Consider the following 17,665-nt stretch of genomic DNA (forward strand, 5'->3'; position numbering starts at 1 on the left):
TTTTTTTTCCCTTTTTTTCTTTTTTACCCCCATTTTTCTATTTTTTTCCCCCAGTTTTTATTTTCCTTCCGTGTTTTTGCTGCTGACCCCCCCACCCCGTCCCCCAGCATACAGAGCACCCCCTGACACCTTGCACTGGGTGGGTCCATCCCTCCAGGCTGATTTAATTTTTTTTTTTTTTAATATTTTAATTTTACATTATGTTCTGATTTATTTTCATTTATTTGTTTTTATTTTCATTTATTAGTTTTTATTTTGTTTTTATTTTATTTTGCTTTTATTTTCTTTTATTTTTATTTTGCTTTGTTTTACTTCATTTTGTCATGTTTAGCTTTACTTCATTCCGTTTCGTTTTACTTCATTTTACTTTTCTTTTTTTACTTCATCTTATGTTGTTTTACTTAATTTCATTTTACTTTGTTTTAGTTCAGACAGGGGCTCATGGGGTCCTTTCACGCCCTGGATCACCCACCCAGAAAGAAACCCCCCAAATTTGCGTGTTCCTCCCCAAAACGCTGCCTCCCCCCTGGGCTTTGTGCCGGGTGCCCCATCCCCAGCTTGCCCCCATCGCTCCGTGCCCCTTTTGGGAAGCGATTTTGGGAAGTGCCCCCCTGGGACCCCTCCTGCTCTCCCTCCCCACCACCGCCATCCCCAGTTTGGGTCTGTGCCACAAGTGCCACCAAAAGCTTCTCATCCAGGAGCACCCACCGCAGCCCCGCACCCAGCCGGCTTAACTTTTTGGGGCACTAAATCACACTATTGCCTGCCCCCCCCCCAAAACAAATAAACAAAAAAAAAAAACAACCCAAAACTCCATAAGCTCCTTTTGGAGAAAACAAAAGGGGCCAGGACGGCGTCTCGGGGCCAAAAATAAAACAAAGCTGCTCCCAGCAAATCCTCCCGCGAGCCCGGCCACGAGGTCCCGTTAGTCCTGCCCGGGCGCTGGCCAGGGCCCGCTTCCCTCTTGCCCCGCGGGCACGTGGCCGGGGCGAGCGGCTGACCATGAGTCAGCAGAGCCAGCACCCGTGACTCAGCAAACCCTGCTCAGATAGGATTTGGGGACCTGGGGCTGAGGGTCCCGGTGGCCCCGGTCCCTGTTGCGTGGGTCCTGAGGCAGCAGGAGGTGTCGCGCCTGCCCCCCACGGCCTGCTGCCTGTCACGGGGTGGGTGGGTGAAGGGTCTGATCCTGATCGCTCACGACACAGGGGTGGCACTGGGCTGCAGCCCCTTGGGGTGCTCCCAGCGTCTTGTGACGAGTGGGAGAGGCACAAACCCTCCTCTGGAGCTGGAGGGGAAAGGTGCTGGCGCCCCGCATGCTCCTCTGCATGCGTTTCCCATCCAACCGGCCCGGCCCTGCATCGCGTGGCCGTGGACTGGGTGTACAACGATGCTGGGGCTGCACCAAAGTTTTTTTGGGGTGTCCCCGTGGTGTTTAATCCAGCTCCAGGCCTCGGCATCCATGGGTTCAGAGTTGCCACGGCTGCACCCACATGCACCTGTCCCCGGTGTCACTTTGGTGCCACTCAGCATCTCTACGAGGGATGCAAATGCGAAAGGTTTTGCTCCCCCCGCGACGTTTCCCTTCTCGATGCCGTCCGAAAGCGAGCGGTGTGCAGGCACCGCCGCGGGATGTGGGTGGCAGGTGACGCGCCCCTGGCAGTGGGCCACCATTTTGCAACCTCTTGCGATTCCCCAGTCAAATGACTCAGCCCCGGCGCGGGATGAAGGAGCGCCTTCTCCTGCGCACCGGGGTCCCCTCCACAGGTGACACCGGCAAGACCGGGTGGGTCCTGTGCTTTGGGCAGGCGTGGGGCGAAACGGTTAAAAACACCGTGACTCCACATCAGCGGGTGCCAATGTTAATGGATGCAGCTAATTAGCAGCGCCTGATTCACCAGCCCCAAGCACAGAGAGAAGCCATGATAACTTTTTCCTGGCGTGGTGCCAGGACCTTGCCCGTCCCCAGCGCCATCTCCTAAACCTGTGGGAAACTCACAAAAATTCACTTTTTGACACAAAGGCGAGGGAGAAGGGTTGAGGAAGAGCCACCCATGATGGAGCTGGCTGATGGGTATCGGTCCTGTGCCATCGGTGCCAACTGACTGGGGCTGCTTTGGATGCAGGGCACACACATTAACACCCTTCTGCTGCCAGCAGGGGCTGTGGTGACCCAGGGGAGACGCTAAGTATGGCTGCCACTGAGCTAGCCTGGGTGGCAGTTGTTCCTTTGGTGTCTTGCTGCAAACCCTAATCCTGGTGGTAGGCGAGGATAGTTCACTAGTGGCCACAGCTGGGAGACTTGAGCTTTTGCATGCCTTCCCTGAGTTATTTCCCCTGAAAAAATGGTTTTATGTAGCAAAATGCTTAGGGAAATGTCTGTCTTTGAGCCCATGAGCGACCCTGGTGTCTTCACCCACGCTGGGCTGCAGCCAAGCCTCGCATCTCCTGTCCCCATTTCCTCCGTGTCCGTGGCCCTGCCCAAAGCCCCTCCACCCCCATGGGGGCTCGAGCATCCTTCCCCACCCCTGTCCCACCGCCCCCGCAGCCACCAGCTCCGGGGCCACGCCTGGCACCCACCATGGGGACGCATCCTCTCCTCGGGGCAGGGAGCTCGCTGTATTTGCCTCGCCCCGATTTTTTTTATTTATTTATTTTGGCAGGAGCTGCGTGTGTGTACGGGTGACAAGAAGCCCGGCAGGCAGCTGACGGGATGGGTGGCAGTGGCAATGATAGAGTCGATTCATTGCCTCCCACGCCAGGAAGCGATGGGCACCCCATGCGCCCGCATTGCATACCTTGAGCAATGCCCCTGCGGGCACCCAGTGAGAAAAGCTGCCGTGGGACAGAGCCGGGCAGGGGTGCAATCAGCATGGGCACCCCCTGACCCCAGACAGGAAGCCCCAACCCAAATGAGACGTGCCTCCAAGCAGGCATAACGAGGGTTATCCCTCTGATTTTTCTCACCAGCATTATTTTTAATGATTTCCTTTAATTTCTAACCCAGTCAGTCCCCCAAAAGCCCATAGGTTATGCAATTAGAGCACCTCCATGTGACAAAACACTAAATCCCTTTGGTTTGGGGAGGAGGGTTGGCTTGGAAGGGTGAGGGTCACTTGGGAGGGATACGGGTGGAAATAAAAGAAGTGGAAGACGCTGTTGATAGCTTTCTCCTTTTCTGGGGGTTTGCGTGGCTGATTGGAGCTGAGTTGTTGGCTTAGAGTTAGGGTCCCAGGGGTGTCCCAAGCAGCGTTGGGTCAATGACTGGGGGGACAGTAACATGAAGCAGCTCTGGCTGGGGCTATGTGGGGTGCCAAAGCACTTGCTGGAAAGCAACAGCCAAAATTAAGAGCAGGAACCTCCTTCTGCACCCCTCTGCACCCCTTGCACCCTTGCAAATGCCTTGGAAAGTCAAGACCCAAGGAATGTCCCAAGCAATGATGATGGCGTTATTGTCCCAACCTTTAATGAATTTATTGCAGGTGTCTGTAAGATGGAAGCAAGAAGTTTCCCCACACGACAGGTGGCTAAGCTGCAGCAGTGCTTGCTGGAAGCTGTTTCTGACGCTCCACCTTCGGAGCAGGGCAGGGAAAGCCATAGGGTGACAAGCCTGAAGCAGCAGCACTTGGTTCTGCGTGAAGCAATCCCCTGAACCCCGTGCTTCCTTCCTTTTTTCCCCATTTTGGGCACATGTTGCCTTGTCACCCCCCTCCTGCCGTGCTGACAGTGCTGGAGGAAGGCACGCGGCCTGTTCCCCTTGCCTCAGCACCTCGCGGCCTGCCACCGCTCACGTGCTCCCGTCCCCAGCCGTCTTGACTCAGCTAATCCCCCTCACCCAAGGCATTGACCGAGCCAGCCTTAAATTTAGCTTCATCTCGGGGTGAGGGATTGCCTCATGGCCATTGGCAAAGGTCAGAGCAGCTCAGGGTGGCCGGGATATCTGCGACCACCTGCAGGTCCCCACCGTGAGGTGCCACCAGGCCGGATGCAGGCACTCAGCTGCCAAGCCCAAAAATATCTGACCTCCATACAAGTGGGACGAACATCTGCCCCCGCTTGTTTGGAGCATCCCATAATTAATGTTTGCTCAGTGATTGAGGCTGACAAGTACTTAACATTATTAGCAAATCATTAGGAGCTGATGTTGTTGATGTCACTGCTTTTAGACATCTCATTTCAGCATCTGGACTTGGCAGAAAGGTTTTTTTTTGGAGGTGGTTCCCTCTGGAAGATCCCCTTGCCGGAGTGAGACCTGCCCCAAAACCGGGACAGTAGGGACATAGATGGGAACACGGCACCCACCCCATGTCCCACAATGGGGACAGCTGCCTTGCCCATGGTCCCATGCTCTGGGTGGAGAAAATCCCCTGGGTAGGTGCGTGTGGGAGCTAGCATGGAGGTACGTGGGGTGGGGGGAAAACTGCTTTAAATTAAAGATTTTGGCATTTTCTGAGGTTTGTGTGTGGATTTTGATGGCCTTTGCTCTGCAAGGAGCTAATCCAAAACCCACTGAAGGTTTCCTGTGCTCGCAGCAGCATCAAGCCCAGCCTGACATGCTCCACGTGCACACGTCTGGGTAAGGCCTGGATAAAAAACCTCCATGTCTGCAAAGCAGCTCCAAGATATTGCACCCCTCTTCCCAAGCACACTCAACCAGGGGCACCAGCAAATCACACCAAGTGTCGTTTACTTATTTATTGGGGGAAAAAGCATTGGTGAGAGTGATGAAACCTTAAAAAAAATCTGATTATTTCTCTCTTTCTGCCATAAAATTTGCATTTCATTCTTTTTTTTCTTTTTTTTTTTTTAATTAAAAAAAATGGAAAATTAATGCAGCAAAGGGAACTTGTAGTTTCAGGATGGGCTGGGGACCAGGGTGGTTTTCATGGCTGCTTTTACGTGTTAGATTTGGGGGAATGGTCCTGTTCCCCCACAGCATGGGTGGCAGCAGGGCAGCACAGTGGCCTCTAGTGGCAATCACTGACATCCAGCCCTGGGGAGAGAAACCTCCAAGTGAAGTTTTGGGGCTGTTTTCTGCCTGGTAAAATTAGGAGCAGAGTCAAAAGGGCCAGAGGAGAGGCATCCCTGCATAGGGGTGGCTTTGTACTGGGTAGGCACGGTGGTCCTGGGCTTGCCCAGGACCACATCTGCCCTGAGCAGCTTCACCTGGGGCCCCCACCCACGCCCTCCACTCTCAGCCCTATTTAAGCTCAGGCTTTGGCACCTAGGGCTGTTTAGATGTTTGGGTGATGGTCTGCAGCCCTGAGCCCTATCCCCCTGCATAGCTTGTGCCGCAGGTGGCTGCCTCTAGTGCCCTCACCTGGAGGAACCACAGAGCTACATCGGTCTCCTGGATGGACCTATCTTGCAGCCTTGTCCTCGTCCCTGGTCCATCTCCTGCTGCTCCAGGAGCTGTGTCCTACAGGTCTGGGCCTCCTAAGGGCACTCTCTGTGAGCAATGCCTAAAAAAGGGTATTTGTGCTCTAATACATATGGGGCTACAGTTTGGGCTTCTTTCCTCAACCTACTCATTGGTTTCTAAAAGCTTATAGGTGCTTTACAGCTTTGGGGTCTATCCTTGTGCTGAATTTGTTGGTCAGAGCTGCATGAGGGCTTGGTGATGCATCATTCTTCTTAGGAAGCTGCACTGAGTGTGTCCACCAAGGCAGGGTCTTGGGGACTTGCTTTGAGCAGAGCTCCTGAGATTAAATCTTGGAGGCTAAGTACCACTGAACTTTGCTTTTTTAGTGCTTACTTTCATGCTTCCTTCCCCGCATGTGTGGGGCAGTAGCTTTGTTTATCCTTGTAGAAGAAGGAAGCCCCCAGGCCCTACAAGACAGGTAGGTGGCAGTCCCTGGAGTCACAGCAGAGGTGTCTGTCTTTCCTGGAGCAGCTGCATCTCTGGTCTAAAGGACCTTGTCTCAGAAGCATTCAGTCTTGCTTGGTGGTATGTGCTCTCAGGCAATGCTCCCACCCCGTTTCCCTGAGGTTTGCTTGCTGTAGGTTAATAAATCTTTCCTATTCCACCAAGCTGGCCTTCAGCTGGACCAGTCCTGAGAGCTGCTGGTCCTTAGTCCATCAGCAGCATGAGGGGACCCAGGCAGAGGGTACCCCCACATCTTGAGCCCCCTGGATGTTATGAAGACCATCATCAAAGAAAATATGGGGCTGGATCTGGGCGAGGATGGGGCCTTTGGGAGCCCCATCCATGAAGAAGGCCTCGTCAATGGCCAGACCCCATTCCCGGAGTGTCTTGATGGCTCGGATGCCCATGTCCCGGCCGCTGCGGGCAGTCACCAGGTAGGTGCGGATGGGGCACTCCTCACGGTTGAACTTCTTGTGTATCTTCCCCAGGTGCATGGCAAAGGCTTTCATGGGACCCTGGAAGCACAGCAAGACACTTGAGAGTGGGTAGGAAGGAAGGAAGCATCTGTTCAATCCACTTTTTCCCCTTTCAAGGTCTTTTAGGCCTCTGCAGTGCACAGAAATGCCTGTTGGGTGTAGGTTTGGGCAGTGCTGGGACTGGTGCTATGTACTGGCCACACACATGCCCTGGGGTGCTCAGCAGGAAGGTGAGTGAGCCTTTTGGTGCTCATGCTAATTCTGAGGGAACCAAGAAGGTGCAGCACCCCTGGGTGAGGGGATCGGCACAGCAAGCTGTCCCAGCCTACAAAAGGCCACAGGAACACTCTGGGTAACCGTAGCCCCAAATTTTGGGAGCAGATGCTTGCTTACAGAAGACAGCATGCCAGGTCCATCTCCGGAGGGACTCCAGATCAGCCCCCACTGGGACAGAGCAGTGCTGAATGCAAAGGGAACCCATAAAAACTTGTGCTTTTTTGGCCACGCACAGCAAAGCCCTAGCAGGGGCAATGCTGATGGTGGGCATGGGGCCTGTGGCCGCCTCGCTCACCTCTCCCATGGGCACGGCCTCCATCGCCCGCTCGTACTGCATCGCTCCCTCCAGGCCCTGCTCCCGGAAGACCTGGTCGGTCTCATCGGAGAAGAGCACGGCGTCCCCATCGAAGGCCACGCGCAGCGGGGTGCTGGGGGCCTGCACCTCCTGCTGGAAGACGAGCGCTGCCGAGACCCCTGTGGGATGGAACAAGATGGGTTTGGTGGGGGAATGAGGGAACCACCATGTCCTGGGGGCACCTTGTGCATGGGCAGCTCCTCTCCATGCCTCCACGGCCCCATCCAACGCTACAAATATCTTCAGAAAAAAAAAGTCTCCAGAAAAGGCACTGTCTGTGGTTGGGCTCTCCAAGCAAGGAGGGTTTCCATGGAGGTCATCCCGGCCTTTCCAAGGCCGGATTGTTTGGGGAGCACAAGGCAATGCTGCTGATCAGGGACTGGATGGACACTGAGGGCTGCTAGGAGAACTGCTGGGTTGTTGTTAATGCATGGGCAGCACTCTTCCTGGTGCCCGGTCCCTCTGCCAAGCCTGGTGTTAATGCCCAGACTTAGCACTCTGTGCTGTGAGTAATAGGGCCTGGCACCTCTGCTTGACTGGGGTAAATGGCTTAATTACAGGTCTTTTCCTACAAGCTGCTCCCTGCCTGCTCTCATCCATGGGTTGGGGCCCCCAGATGAGACACTTGTTAGAGCAGTAATGATCTTCAGGGAGACTTCAGGATTGGGCTTTGTAGCTGAGGGAAGTCTGGGCTGTGGCTGGCTTGCTCCTGACCTGAAGGACCTTGGCCAGCTGATGTGCTCATACCCAAGCAAATTAATAAGGAGGAGATTAACCCCATTAGAACTGTCAGGGGCTGCATGCACTCAAATCCAGGTCAACCATGTGCTTACATTTATCATTAAGGACTCTGCATGTACCAAGAAAGCAAGTATCCACAGCATCCTCACAAAGCCCTGGAAGTTGATGATGCTCCCCTCACTGATCCAGGGAGCAGCATTTGGGTTAGAAAGGTTTAAATGTTCTGCAGGAAAGGACCTGTGCATAGCAGAGCTGCAGCCAGATTTACACATAAAACATTCCGTTGTGAAGCAGTCTGTAAACCCCTGCTCTTTGAGGGCTACTGGTGGGGACAGAAGCAGCATTCAGGACTACGGTGGTGGCCAGGGTGCCATTCATCCCCTCTCACCCATGACAGAATGAGCTCTGGCACTGCTGCTTGGGAAAAGTGTGTTGTGCTTGGGGAGGTGGGATGGAGGGGGAGACGCACCTCTCCGGAGGGCATTGCAGACGTCTGTCCTGTCAGCTGAGAGGAAGAGCTTGACCCCATGGGACTTCAGGTACTGCGTGGAGTCCTCATCACTGACGAAGCAGAACTTGGAAATCTCCAGGCCTTTGGGTCAGGGAATGTAAGCAAAGTCTGTTACAGGGCTAATTTGTCTTTATGAACCCCTTTCACCTCCCCAGGTTTTGTGTGCTTTCCCCTGGCCCTGTCTCTGCTCCTGATGCACCACTACTGCCTTATCTGCTCCTCAGCCCCCGTGGGGAGAAGATACCCACCCTCAGGGGTGTGCCCCCTTACCGTAGTGCTTAGCACTGTTAATGATGCGCACACCGCTCTCTGGGCTGTTGTTGGAGAGCAGCAGGATGTCAAAGAGGTCCTCCTCTGCTGGGTTGCTCTCCAGGATCTTCTTGTTCACATACTGCACTGCCTGGGAGGAACAGACGAGACCCTTCTGCAAGGGGCATGACTGTGAGGGTTATTCTGCAATCCTGTGGTTAGTGGCTGGGGGGAGGATGTGAGCAGTATGGACATTGCACTGCAGCTGCCACCTATGGCAGTACAAGCATGGGGTGGAGAGCAGCCATCCTGTGCAAAGCACAGTTGGGAGGGCAGGGAGCAGGGCACCAGCAAGGAGGTGGAGATGTGGGACTGGTGAGGAGCAGGTCTCAGGAGTGTTGTACCTGCACCCTGGTGTAGGGTTTGAGACCTACAGCCAGGAAGGCTGAGCCTTCAGCCTGGCCTGTGAGTGCTGACATATGCCCCCAGCCTGGCGTGGGGCTCACCTGGATGAAGGCAAAGGCTGTGCCTGGTGACAGGGGCCTGTCCTGGTTGGCCTGCTGATGCCTCACATACTCCTCCTTGCCCTTCTCCAGGTAGAGTTGGTGCTCCTCCTCCAGGTTGAAGATGGCTCTGGTGGTCACAGCAATGACCAGTGCCTTGCTGGGGTCTTTCTGCAGGGGAAGGAGGAAAAGAAGGGTTGGGGGAACACAACGGAGGAGCTTGGGGTGGTGGGGTAAGCATGGGGTAGTGGGGCTGGACATTGGAGGCATCACCCATGCGTCATGCTTCTTGGCTCTGCTGATGCCAGAGAGCCTTTGAAGGAGAGGTATCAAACTTGATCTTCATCTTCAGGTCACCGAGGATGGAAGCAGGCAGTTGTGAAACCCCAACCTGTTTGGTAAGCACAGTATGCTCTGAGGACAGCCCACACGGGAGGGGATTGCTTCATCATTTGTGCATCTGTGGGCACAGCACAGCTGCAGTCAACTGCTTGGGCTGAGCTGGGCATGTCCTGGTGTCTTTATTCTTACTTTATCTCTCTTCTGGAGAGACTGATGAAGTAGAAACTGCTGCTTTCTCCTTGGCCACTCCAAAATTAAGTGTGAGCAAATGCATCAGTCCTGTCCATGCAACTGAAGCACCAACAATTTGGGCCACCACAGTTTCAGGCTGTGGTGTCATCTCCTACAGTGACATTTCGAAATGTACTTGAGACTGAGGATCTGCATTTTGTAACAAGCAACTCTTACCTGTTTCACACTGGGGTTTATAACCGTGCTTTCAGGCTCTGCCATCTTCCAGTTTCAGCATCAAACAAGAGAAAATGTACAATTAAATCGATGCATTATAATACAACCAGTCTAAAGGGGGAAGAATAGAGAAGAAAATGGCAAAGAGGGTTGAGTATCCTGCCCAAACAAAATGAGCCTGCTTCTGCTGACAACAGCTTTGCTGTGAGAAAACCTGGCCTGAGAGCTCTAATTAAATATAATGGAAGAGTGGCTTTTCAAGCAGTGATCATCTTTTCCCCCCTCCCAAAGAATATTTTTCCTTTGGGAATTTCTGAAGGAGTTTGTGAAGCTTTTTTCTCAGCAAACTTTTTTTCGCAGCAAACTAAATCTTTATGTACCCTAAATGAGGCTTGGGGATTGAGTGAATCTAAAAGCCTGTAAAAGATCTTACAGGTAGGCTTCTAGCTTGCATTCTTACTGCAATTCTTGCTACTTTTTGTCTGAATGGAGAATTTCTATCCCCGGATAAGCAAATTCACTGCATGAGGAGCTCCTTTGTGGGTATAAAAGGCCCAAGTAAGTCGAGATGCGTGGTGAATGCTTGGGTGCAGGATGCATAAGCCACAGGCATATGTGCAGGCAGACCAAAGTCCTGGGGAGTTGCATGGTCTGCCTGTGCCTAGTAGCCAAGGAAGAAATTCCACTTTTGCGTGCCCAGGTCCTGTGGTTTCCATAACCACCTTGCTGTACACTTCATCTCTCTGTACTAGTTAGTGCTATAAGTGGACATCGGGATTCAGCCTGTGGGATGGGGCTGGCTCCTGTTCCCACAGGGGTTATTTCCACCCCACAGCTCCTAAAAATGTGCTGTGGGGTTTCTCTGGAGAGCAGAGGAGGCGAGGACGGCTCTGCCTGGAAGTGCTGGGAATGGCAAGGGAATTAAAACCTTGTTTCCCCCTTTAATGTGCTGCCTGATTAATGGGGTGAGAGGCTGTGCTAGCATACACCAGAAAGAGCATACAGGGTGAAGAGTCAGGGTCTGCACGGGGAAAATCTCACTGACAAATGTCTTATTGCCAGGGACTTCACCCTCCTTACTGTCCTGCCATGCCTGCTGCTGGAGGACTTCAGATACTCATCTAGTGGTCCCTTTGGATGTATGGATGAAAGGACTTCATATATAATCTAAATAGGGGCATACTCTTGCACGTGTGCTCCCCCATTCCTCCCTGGGGTGAAAAGCCCCGTCGGCAGGGCTGCTCCCCTAGGAGATGCTGAGTATCTCCATGCTTCTTCCACTTGCACCCTGTGTGGGGAAGGGTCTCATCCTGCCAAGCCCTCACGGTGACAGCTGCCAGCCTGTCTGACCAGGGAGAATTCCCCTGAAGGGATTTCACCCGGGCAGGAGCGCTTAAAATATGTAATGTTTTGGGGCCTCTTTTCTTAAAGCGAAAGTGAAAGAGGTGACAGGAGTTGAGATCCACATCGCAGAGGGAGAGCAACCTCTCTAATTTCTGCTCTGTCCCTTGAAACCTGGCAAACCAAGCCTGATTCTCCCCCCTCTCTCTTCCTATAGTAATTGAAGCGTTGTTTACATACAGCCCTTACACAGATATGTATGTAACACATACACTTACATGTGCACAAAGCTCCTGCAAGCACCACACATGCACGCAATTCCACACACACAAATAGTTAAGGCAGATGCTTGCTGGACCCCACAGCTTAGCAAAGAGTGTGCACCGCATACCTCCAGCTGGGAAAGAGTGTTGAGGCTTTGCTAGAGACAAAAGCCCGAACTCACCTCTAGCGCTGCCTCCCTTCCCCGGTGTGGTGTCCAAACCTCTGCCCAGCTTCGCCCAAGATGCTGCTGTTGATATCTCCCTGGAGCTGGCAGGAAGCAGGCAGGAGCTGTGCTGGGGCTCAGCCCTGCTGCCGGCGTGCTGGGATTTGTAGGCAGCCCTGCGGGCTGGCTTCGTGCCCAGCCTGGGCGGCGTTTCCCGAATCAGCCCCGGACGGCCTCCCGGGGAGCTTTTTTTCTCAACTTCTACTTACAAGCACTGTAATTCAGTTTATTTTTGTAGGTGGGTTATTTGAAATGTGCCTCTGGACCTCTCATTTCCTAGCCCTCGCTTGCATAGCTGTCATGCTTTTGACCAAAATACAGGAGTACCTCTTCAAGAGTGTGCACAGGGCAGCCTCTTCACATTTGTAAGTTTACTGCACCCATTTTAGGTCCTTTTTCCTTTCTTTTCTGAAAGCTGGGGTTATTGCCATGCATTACCAGATCTCCTCCCACATCACAGGCTGCAAGCAGGGTCCTGCTGCCATGCAGCTGTTTCTCTGAGATGCTTGACTTCAGCAGACAGCCAGCTGAAAGTGCTGGCGATGAGCTCAGCATTCAGCATGCGTGTGTGAACCCCCTTTCCCTGAGTAATTTTATTGGATGTGTTCCCTTTTCCCCCCCTCAGTTTCCCCTATATGTTTCTCCTGTACATCCTCCAGGTCTGCCAATTCAGGAAAAAAAGTATTTTGGCATCTGTGTGTCCCCTCTCCAAAATCTTGCTGCAGCATCACTCCTGCAGCATCTCTTGCTCCTGGAGATGATGTTTCTCCATGGAGCAGGATGGCAGGGCGCTTGTGAGCAGGGTTGTGTTGTAGGGGCTAAGGACATCCCTGGCACCTCTCTAGGGTGTGGCAATGCCTTGGTGGCTTCAGGAAAATCCGGAGGGACGGGTGACCCAGCATGGTTTCTGGGGCCTCTCCTTACTTTTTGGGTGTGCTGCTGCTTTTGGGCATCGGGCGCTCATGATGTTGCTCCCCACTTCCAACAGCAGCCCTAAATGTCTGCAGGGACAAGGCAGTTTTTAGGCTGAATTGACAGCTGGGGAAGAAACGAGGATCAGTTTGAGGGGTGGATGCTGCTGAAATCACCCCTGACCCATCCCCTTGCACTAAGTGCACAGAGCCTCGTGCTGTGCCCTGTCCTGGCACTGCTGCCAGGCTGGCCTGGAGGTTCAGATTTTTCCCCAGCAGTGACGCTGGTCAGCTCGCTGCAGCCAGGAGCGCAGGTTGTGCTTCCTGCTCGGGCAGGGAGTTCCCCGCTGGCTTTTCGCCTGCGTGAGCACCGCTTGGGTCAGCGGCAAGGTGGGGCTGGCAAAGCAGACTTTCCAGTTTCGGCTGTGCTGTGCATGGGGAAGTCACCGTCCCTGCTGTGCCCCCAGCCCCGTGCCCGTTGGGGACCCGTCTTGTCCCACAGCATGTCCCTGCCACGTGCCGTGGCTGGACCAGGAGGTCAAGCAGAGGGAAGGGAGACTGAGGCTGGGAAGGAGACGCTGCGGTAAGTTTGGTTTTGGGACCCTGGTCAGCATGGGATGGGGGAGAAGGGCAGGGCTCCCCAAGTCCTTTTGCAGAAGCAGGGATGCTTGGTGCTCCCAGGGGGTGGCTGGGTTGTCCCGATTGTCCCCAAAACGGTGGCTTAGGTCACCTCACAGGGCTGGGCTGAGCTTTTTCCTTTTAACTGGGACTGAAACCAGACAGCATGGGGCTCTGGTGGGAAAAACGTGATGAGACATCTCAACCCATGCGGGGTGGGCATCTGCTTGCCCAAGCTGCCACTACCCAAAGCTGGAGCCTCCTGAATAACGAAGGTACATCACCAGGCTGCTGCTACTTTCTGCATGTGGGGACAGGAGAAAAAGACCACTAAAACTTGATGGGGAGGCTGTGAGCTGAGTGTGAGTTTCCAATGACACCGATGTCCCAGATGGCCCTGGGCAAGTCATTTAACCTGCATCCTGCTGCCCCAGCAGGGATAAAGAGCTCTTCTTTGAGCCCTATTGTCTTAAAAAATAATAAAATAAAATTAAAGAGCATCCCTGTGCAAGGAGCCCTGCAGTGCTGGTGTGGCCAAGGTAAACACATGCATACTTGCCGGCCCTCGTCACCGTGCTGGGAGGAACACGCCCCGGGCCACGGTTCCTTAGAGGCTGGCCTCCAGGAGGCTGTGGAGAGTGTTTTCTGGTCCCTTTGGAGGCTTCTAGCATGAGATGTGCTCTTCTGCTGGCTCCTTCAACCCCAAGTCATAGCAGCCCTGCTGCTGCTCATCATCCAAAGCAGGGAGAGAAGAAAGCTTAGGTTACAATGAAACGTTCATGCAAGGAGAGCCCATCAATTAAAGTAATAATAATAAAAAAACAACACCAGTTCTGGTTTAAACGTGAAGCCTGCCCTTAATGCACGTCAGCGTTGCCATGTGCACCAGCCAGGCTGACGCAGTTTCCGAGCTGGCATGGTGGCACTGCTGGCACCCATCATGTGGCCACCAGCTGCAAGCGATGGAGCAAACCCCAAGCCCTGCGAGAGGGGAGGGAAGGGCTGCATTGAAGTAAAGGAATTGGCCACGGAGGGGAGATGGGGATTAAATGAAAAACCAGCTCGAGCAGAGACCGTCCTGCCTGTGGAAACCGCTCTGCTCCATTTCACACCTCATTTCCAAAGCAGCCGAGCCCTAAATGCTTACTCTGGTCTTTATCTTAGGATTTTAATTGTGTTTACTCATTAAATCTCTGCGCCACCAGCAGCACATGTGCTTCTGGAAAGGAAATCCCCACCCTGTTCATTTTGTTTGCCTCCCCAGGTCACCTGCACTTCTCCATGCCAAGGCATCAAGGATCAGTGGGGCCACAGCCTCCCCACTCCCCGGTAGCCCCGTGACCACCACGGCTCCGCCGGGCTTCCTCAGTGGCTTCGCTGGCCGCATCCCATGTGAGTACAGCTGGGGCTGCTCTTGCCCTGCTCCTTCGGAAGTGTTATCCTAGGGGCCCTGCCTCTGTCCCAGGTTTCATCCCTTCTTCTCCCCCATTCCAAATCCTTTTTTCCAAAGGGGTGTGAAGCTAACTATGGCCAGGCATGCTGCAGAGCAGCCCCACACCTCCCAAGAGAGATCCTTGTTACCCGTGTCAGGCATGGTCTCTACCTGCAGCTTCCTAGCACTGGGCCTTTTCAGGATTTTAGGGTCAAGCCCCCCAAATGCAACTTTGTAGTGCTGTAACACCAGGAGGGGAATATAAATGCACTCTGCATGTTTTTGTTTGGTTTTAAACTCTTCTGTCCACCTCGTTGCACCAGTACCCAGATGGGCGCTCATTGCCGTGGCGCTGGTGGTGGCTGTTCTCCTCCTCCTCTTCCTCATCTGCATCATCAGGTGCTGCTGTGCCAAGAAGAAGCCTAAGAAGAAGGAGAAAGTCACCCTGCATACCCTCAGCAGCTCCACCACAGCCAGCCTTGTGCGTCCTGCTTTCCCTTCTTCCCCCACCACCCTCCTAGCAGGGTGGTTTGCCCTGCGCTGCCCGTCTCTCCCCCTGGTCCCCAGAGCAGTGGACTGGTTGTAGATGGGATTTCCTGGGGGATGGCTCTTTAAAACCTCATCTTTGGAGCATCTTGGTCTGCACAGTGCATTGTGCCTGGACAGACAGCGGGGACGTAAGCACTCAGCCTGGTCCCCATGGGCTGGGAACAGAGCTGGGGGTCCCATCCATGCATGGGGACACACCTGAGCATTTGGGACCCCCACCCTGAGGGTTGTGCTGCTCTCTGCTGCAGGTCCAGCCCGAGATGGAGGACCTGGAGCTGGGCCCGGAGCAGATGGGGCGAGGAAAGCTGCAGTACTCGCTGGAGTACAACTTCCACGCGCAGGAGGTGGGGCTGCTGTGAGGCTGGGCTCTTGCATGGTACCTCCGTGGCCCATCAGGACCCAGACATCCATCCCTGCTGTACCTCCTGTCCCTACCCTGCTGGCTTTCATGCTGACATGGCATGGTGACATCTTCCCTGTGCGCTTGCTTGCTTTTCACCTGTCCCCATCCTCCTCCGCGTGGTGACCTCATGCATCGTTCCTTTCAAGCTGAAGGTCGGCGTGAAGCAAGCAGCTGATCTGAAGGCCATGGACAACAGGGGCACGTCTGACCCTTATGTTATCGTCTACCTGACGTCTGATATGAGGAAGAAGTATGAGACCAAGGTTTACCGCAAGACCCTGAGCCCTGTCTTCAATGAGAGCTTCACTTTCCAGGTAGGATGCCCTGGCTGATGATGGTTCCTTCATCCCATCGGGAGCAGTGCATGGGTGCTGCTCTCCAGGCAGGGAGATACCTTTGCTGTCATTGTGTCTGTCACCCCATCCTGCGTGGGTCCTCCCCTGCAGCTGCCCCAGGCGGAGGTGTCCGAGTCCACACTGGTGATGCAGATCCACGACTTCAACCGCTTTGCCAAGCACGACACCATTGGTGAGGTCCGCCTGCCACTGGCCAGTGTCAACCTGCAGCACGTCATCGAGCAGTGGAGCGACCTGGCAGTGGCCAGCAAAGTCAAGGTTGGTGGGAAAAGCCCCCGGGAGGGACACGTTGTAGTTCCTCTTGCCAACCTCTAAAGAGGTAAAGCTTGGGTCTCGTCTGCCTCGAGGGCACCTCCTGTGCCCGCTACCCCCACTCATTGCCCACGTCTCCATCAGCAAGAGCAGCTGGGAGACATCTGCTTCTCGCTGCGCTATGTCCCCAGCACCGGCAAGCTGACGGTGCTCATACTGGAAGCCAAGAAGCTGAAACGGATGGACTCCCATGGGCTGGCAGGTTGGCAGGAGCTGCTCATGCTCATGGCTCCCTACCTGGTGCTAATGATAGCACCGAGAGCTCTCAGGGCTTTGCAGATCTTGGTGTGGAACTGTGTCCTCTCTCTCCTCAGATCCCTTTGTCAAGGTGCATCTCATCCTGAACAGGAAGAAATGGAAGAAGAAGACAACAAGTGTGAAGAAAAACACCTTGAGCCCTTACTTCAACGAGGTGTTTGTCTTTGAGGTGCCTTTCAATCAGATTCAGGTGGGTTTCCCTGCAGCGCCCATCTCTGAGCAGGTCCCTGGGCAGATGCGGGTCCAACTGATGCTCTTTCTTCTGTCCCCACCAGAATGTGGATGTTGTCATCTCCATCTGGGACTACGACAGAGTGACCAAGAACGAGCCCATCGGCAAACTCTTCCTGGGCTGCCGGGCCACGGGCAACCAGCTGCGGCACTGGTCCGACATGCTGGCCAACCCGCGCCGGCCCCTGGCCCAGTGGCACAGCCTGCAGCCCGCCGACGTGGTGGACAAAGCCCTGGGGCTGAAGTCCCACCTCAAGCTGCCCCTGGCCACCAGATAGAGGGGCTGAGAGCCCCAAATGGGTTGAGGGCTCTTCTTGGCCAAGAGGGGAGCTGGCTGCTGGTGCAGCTCGTGCCCTGGGCAATGCAGAGCAGGGCAGATCTGCACCGGGGGGATGCTGGAGGGGATGGTGTGGACGCAGATCTGGCTAATCCCAGCCCCTCGCAGGTAGGGGGACAAATACAGAAAGACTCATGGAAAAACACTGAGTCCCTGGTATTTTTGAAGCTTTTAACTTAATTTTTGAGGGTTTTTAACTGAGACCAAGATCTTGAAGCACCCTAAGAGGCTTGGGGGGAGAGGAAGAGGATGGGCTGGTGAGGAAAGCATTGGAGACACGGGACTAACTCTTTACTGATTCTGTGATAAGCACACTTTGTGTCCTGGCAAGAAGCTAAAAGAAACAGCAAAATCAGCCCCTAGTTGTCCATACAGCTTCACTCTTAGCCTCTTCCTGGCCTCATTTTGGCCCGTGCTGGGTTGTGCACCCTGAGATGTGTCCCAGGGGGTGGGACTCACCAGCAACCATCCCTATGGACCCTGCAGATGAAGCTGCAGTGCTGGCTCCATCCACCCCATGTAGTCCTACAGAGCCAAGTCCATGGGGTTTTAACCCAAACCTGGAGGCACTGCTGGGGTGGGGTGGTGCTGAGCGTGCACCTTGTCCTCTTGCTTTCATGCTTTGAGCACCCTACACTGATGAAGGCTGGGCTGCAGCCCTCATCTCAGTTCAGGGTGGGTTCACATAGTCCGCTCGTGCCCCCCT

General features: G+C 54.1%; 2 protein-coding genes across 3 annotated transcripts; one reads left to right on the forward strand and one right to left on the reverse strand.

Moving 5' to 3' along the window:
- Positions 1-4,678: 4,678 nt before the first annotated feature.
- On the reverse strand, positions 4,679-11,674 carry LOC121071279 (cytosolic 5'-nucleotidase 1A-like). Of its 2 annotated transcripts, none has more exons than XM_040559503.1 (7): positions 11,511-11,674; positions 9,725-9,769; positions 8,978-9,145; positions 8,493-8,622; positions 8,181-8,303; positions 6,911-7,089; positions 4,679-6,378 (listed from the first exon to the last, which is right to left on the reverse strand). In XM_040559503.1, the coding sequence occupies exons 2-7, from the start codon at positions 9,767-9,769 to the stop codon at positions 6,076-6,078; spliced, it is 948 nt and encodes a 315-aa protein (XP_040415437.1). In that variant the 5' UTR covers positions 11,511-11,674; the 3' UTR covers positions 4,679-6,075. The 2 variants fall into 2 exon arrangements, with proteins under 2 accessions (XP_040415437.1, XP_040415438.1); XM_040559504.1 differs by having other exon boundaries at positions 9,725-9,835; positions 11,511-11,596.
- A 1,210-nt stretch (positions 11,675-12,884) lies between these two features.
- Positions 12,885-17,097, forward strand: SYT8 (synaptotagmin 8). Its single transcript, XM_040559506.1, has 9 exons — positions 12,885-13,046; positions 14,346-14,473; positions 14,837-14,994; positions 15,311-15,406; positions 15,612-15,779; positions 15,912-16,079; positions 16,218-16,335; positions 16,448-16,581; positions 16,667-17,097. Exons 1-9 carry the CDS (start codon positions 12,898-12,900, stop codon positions 16,898-16,900), a joined length of 1,353 nt encoding a protein of 450 aa, XP_040415440.1. The 5' UTR covers positions 12,885-12,897; the 3' UTR covers positions 16,901-17,097.
- Positions 17,098-17,665: the final 568 nt, after the last annotated feature.

This window comes from Cygnus olor, chromosome 5 (assembly GCF_009769625.2).
Source record: "Cygnus olor isolate bCygOlo1 chromosome 5, bCygOlo1.pri.v2, whole genome shotgun sequence".
In the NCBI taxonomy this organism is placed as follows: Eukaryota; Metazoa; Chordata; class Aves; order Anseriformes; family Anatidae; genus Cygnus; species Cygnus olor.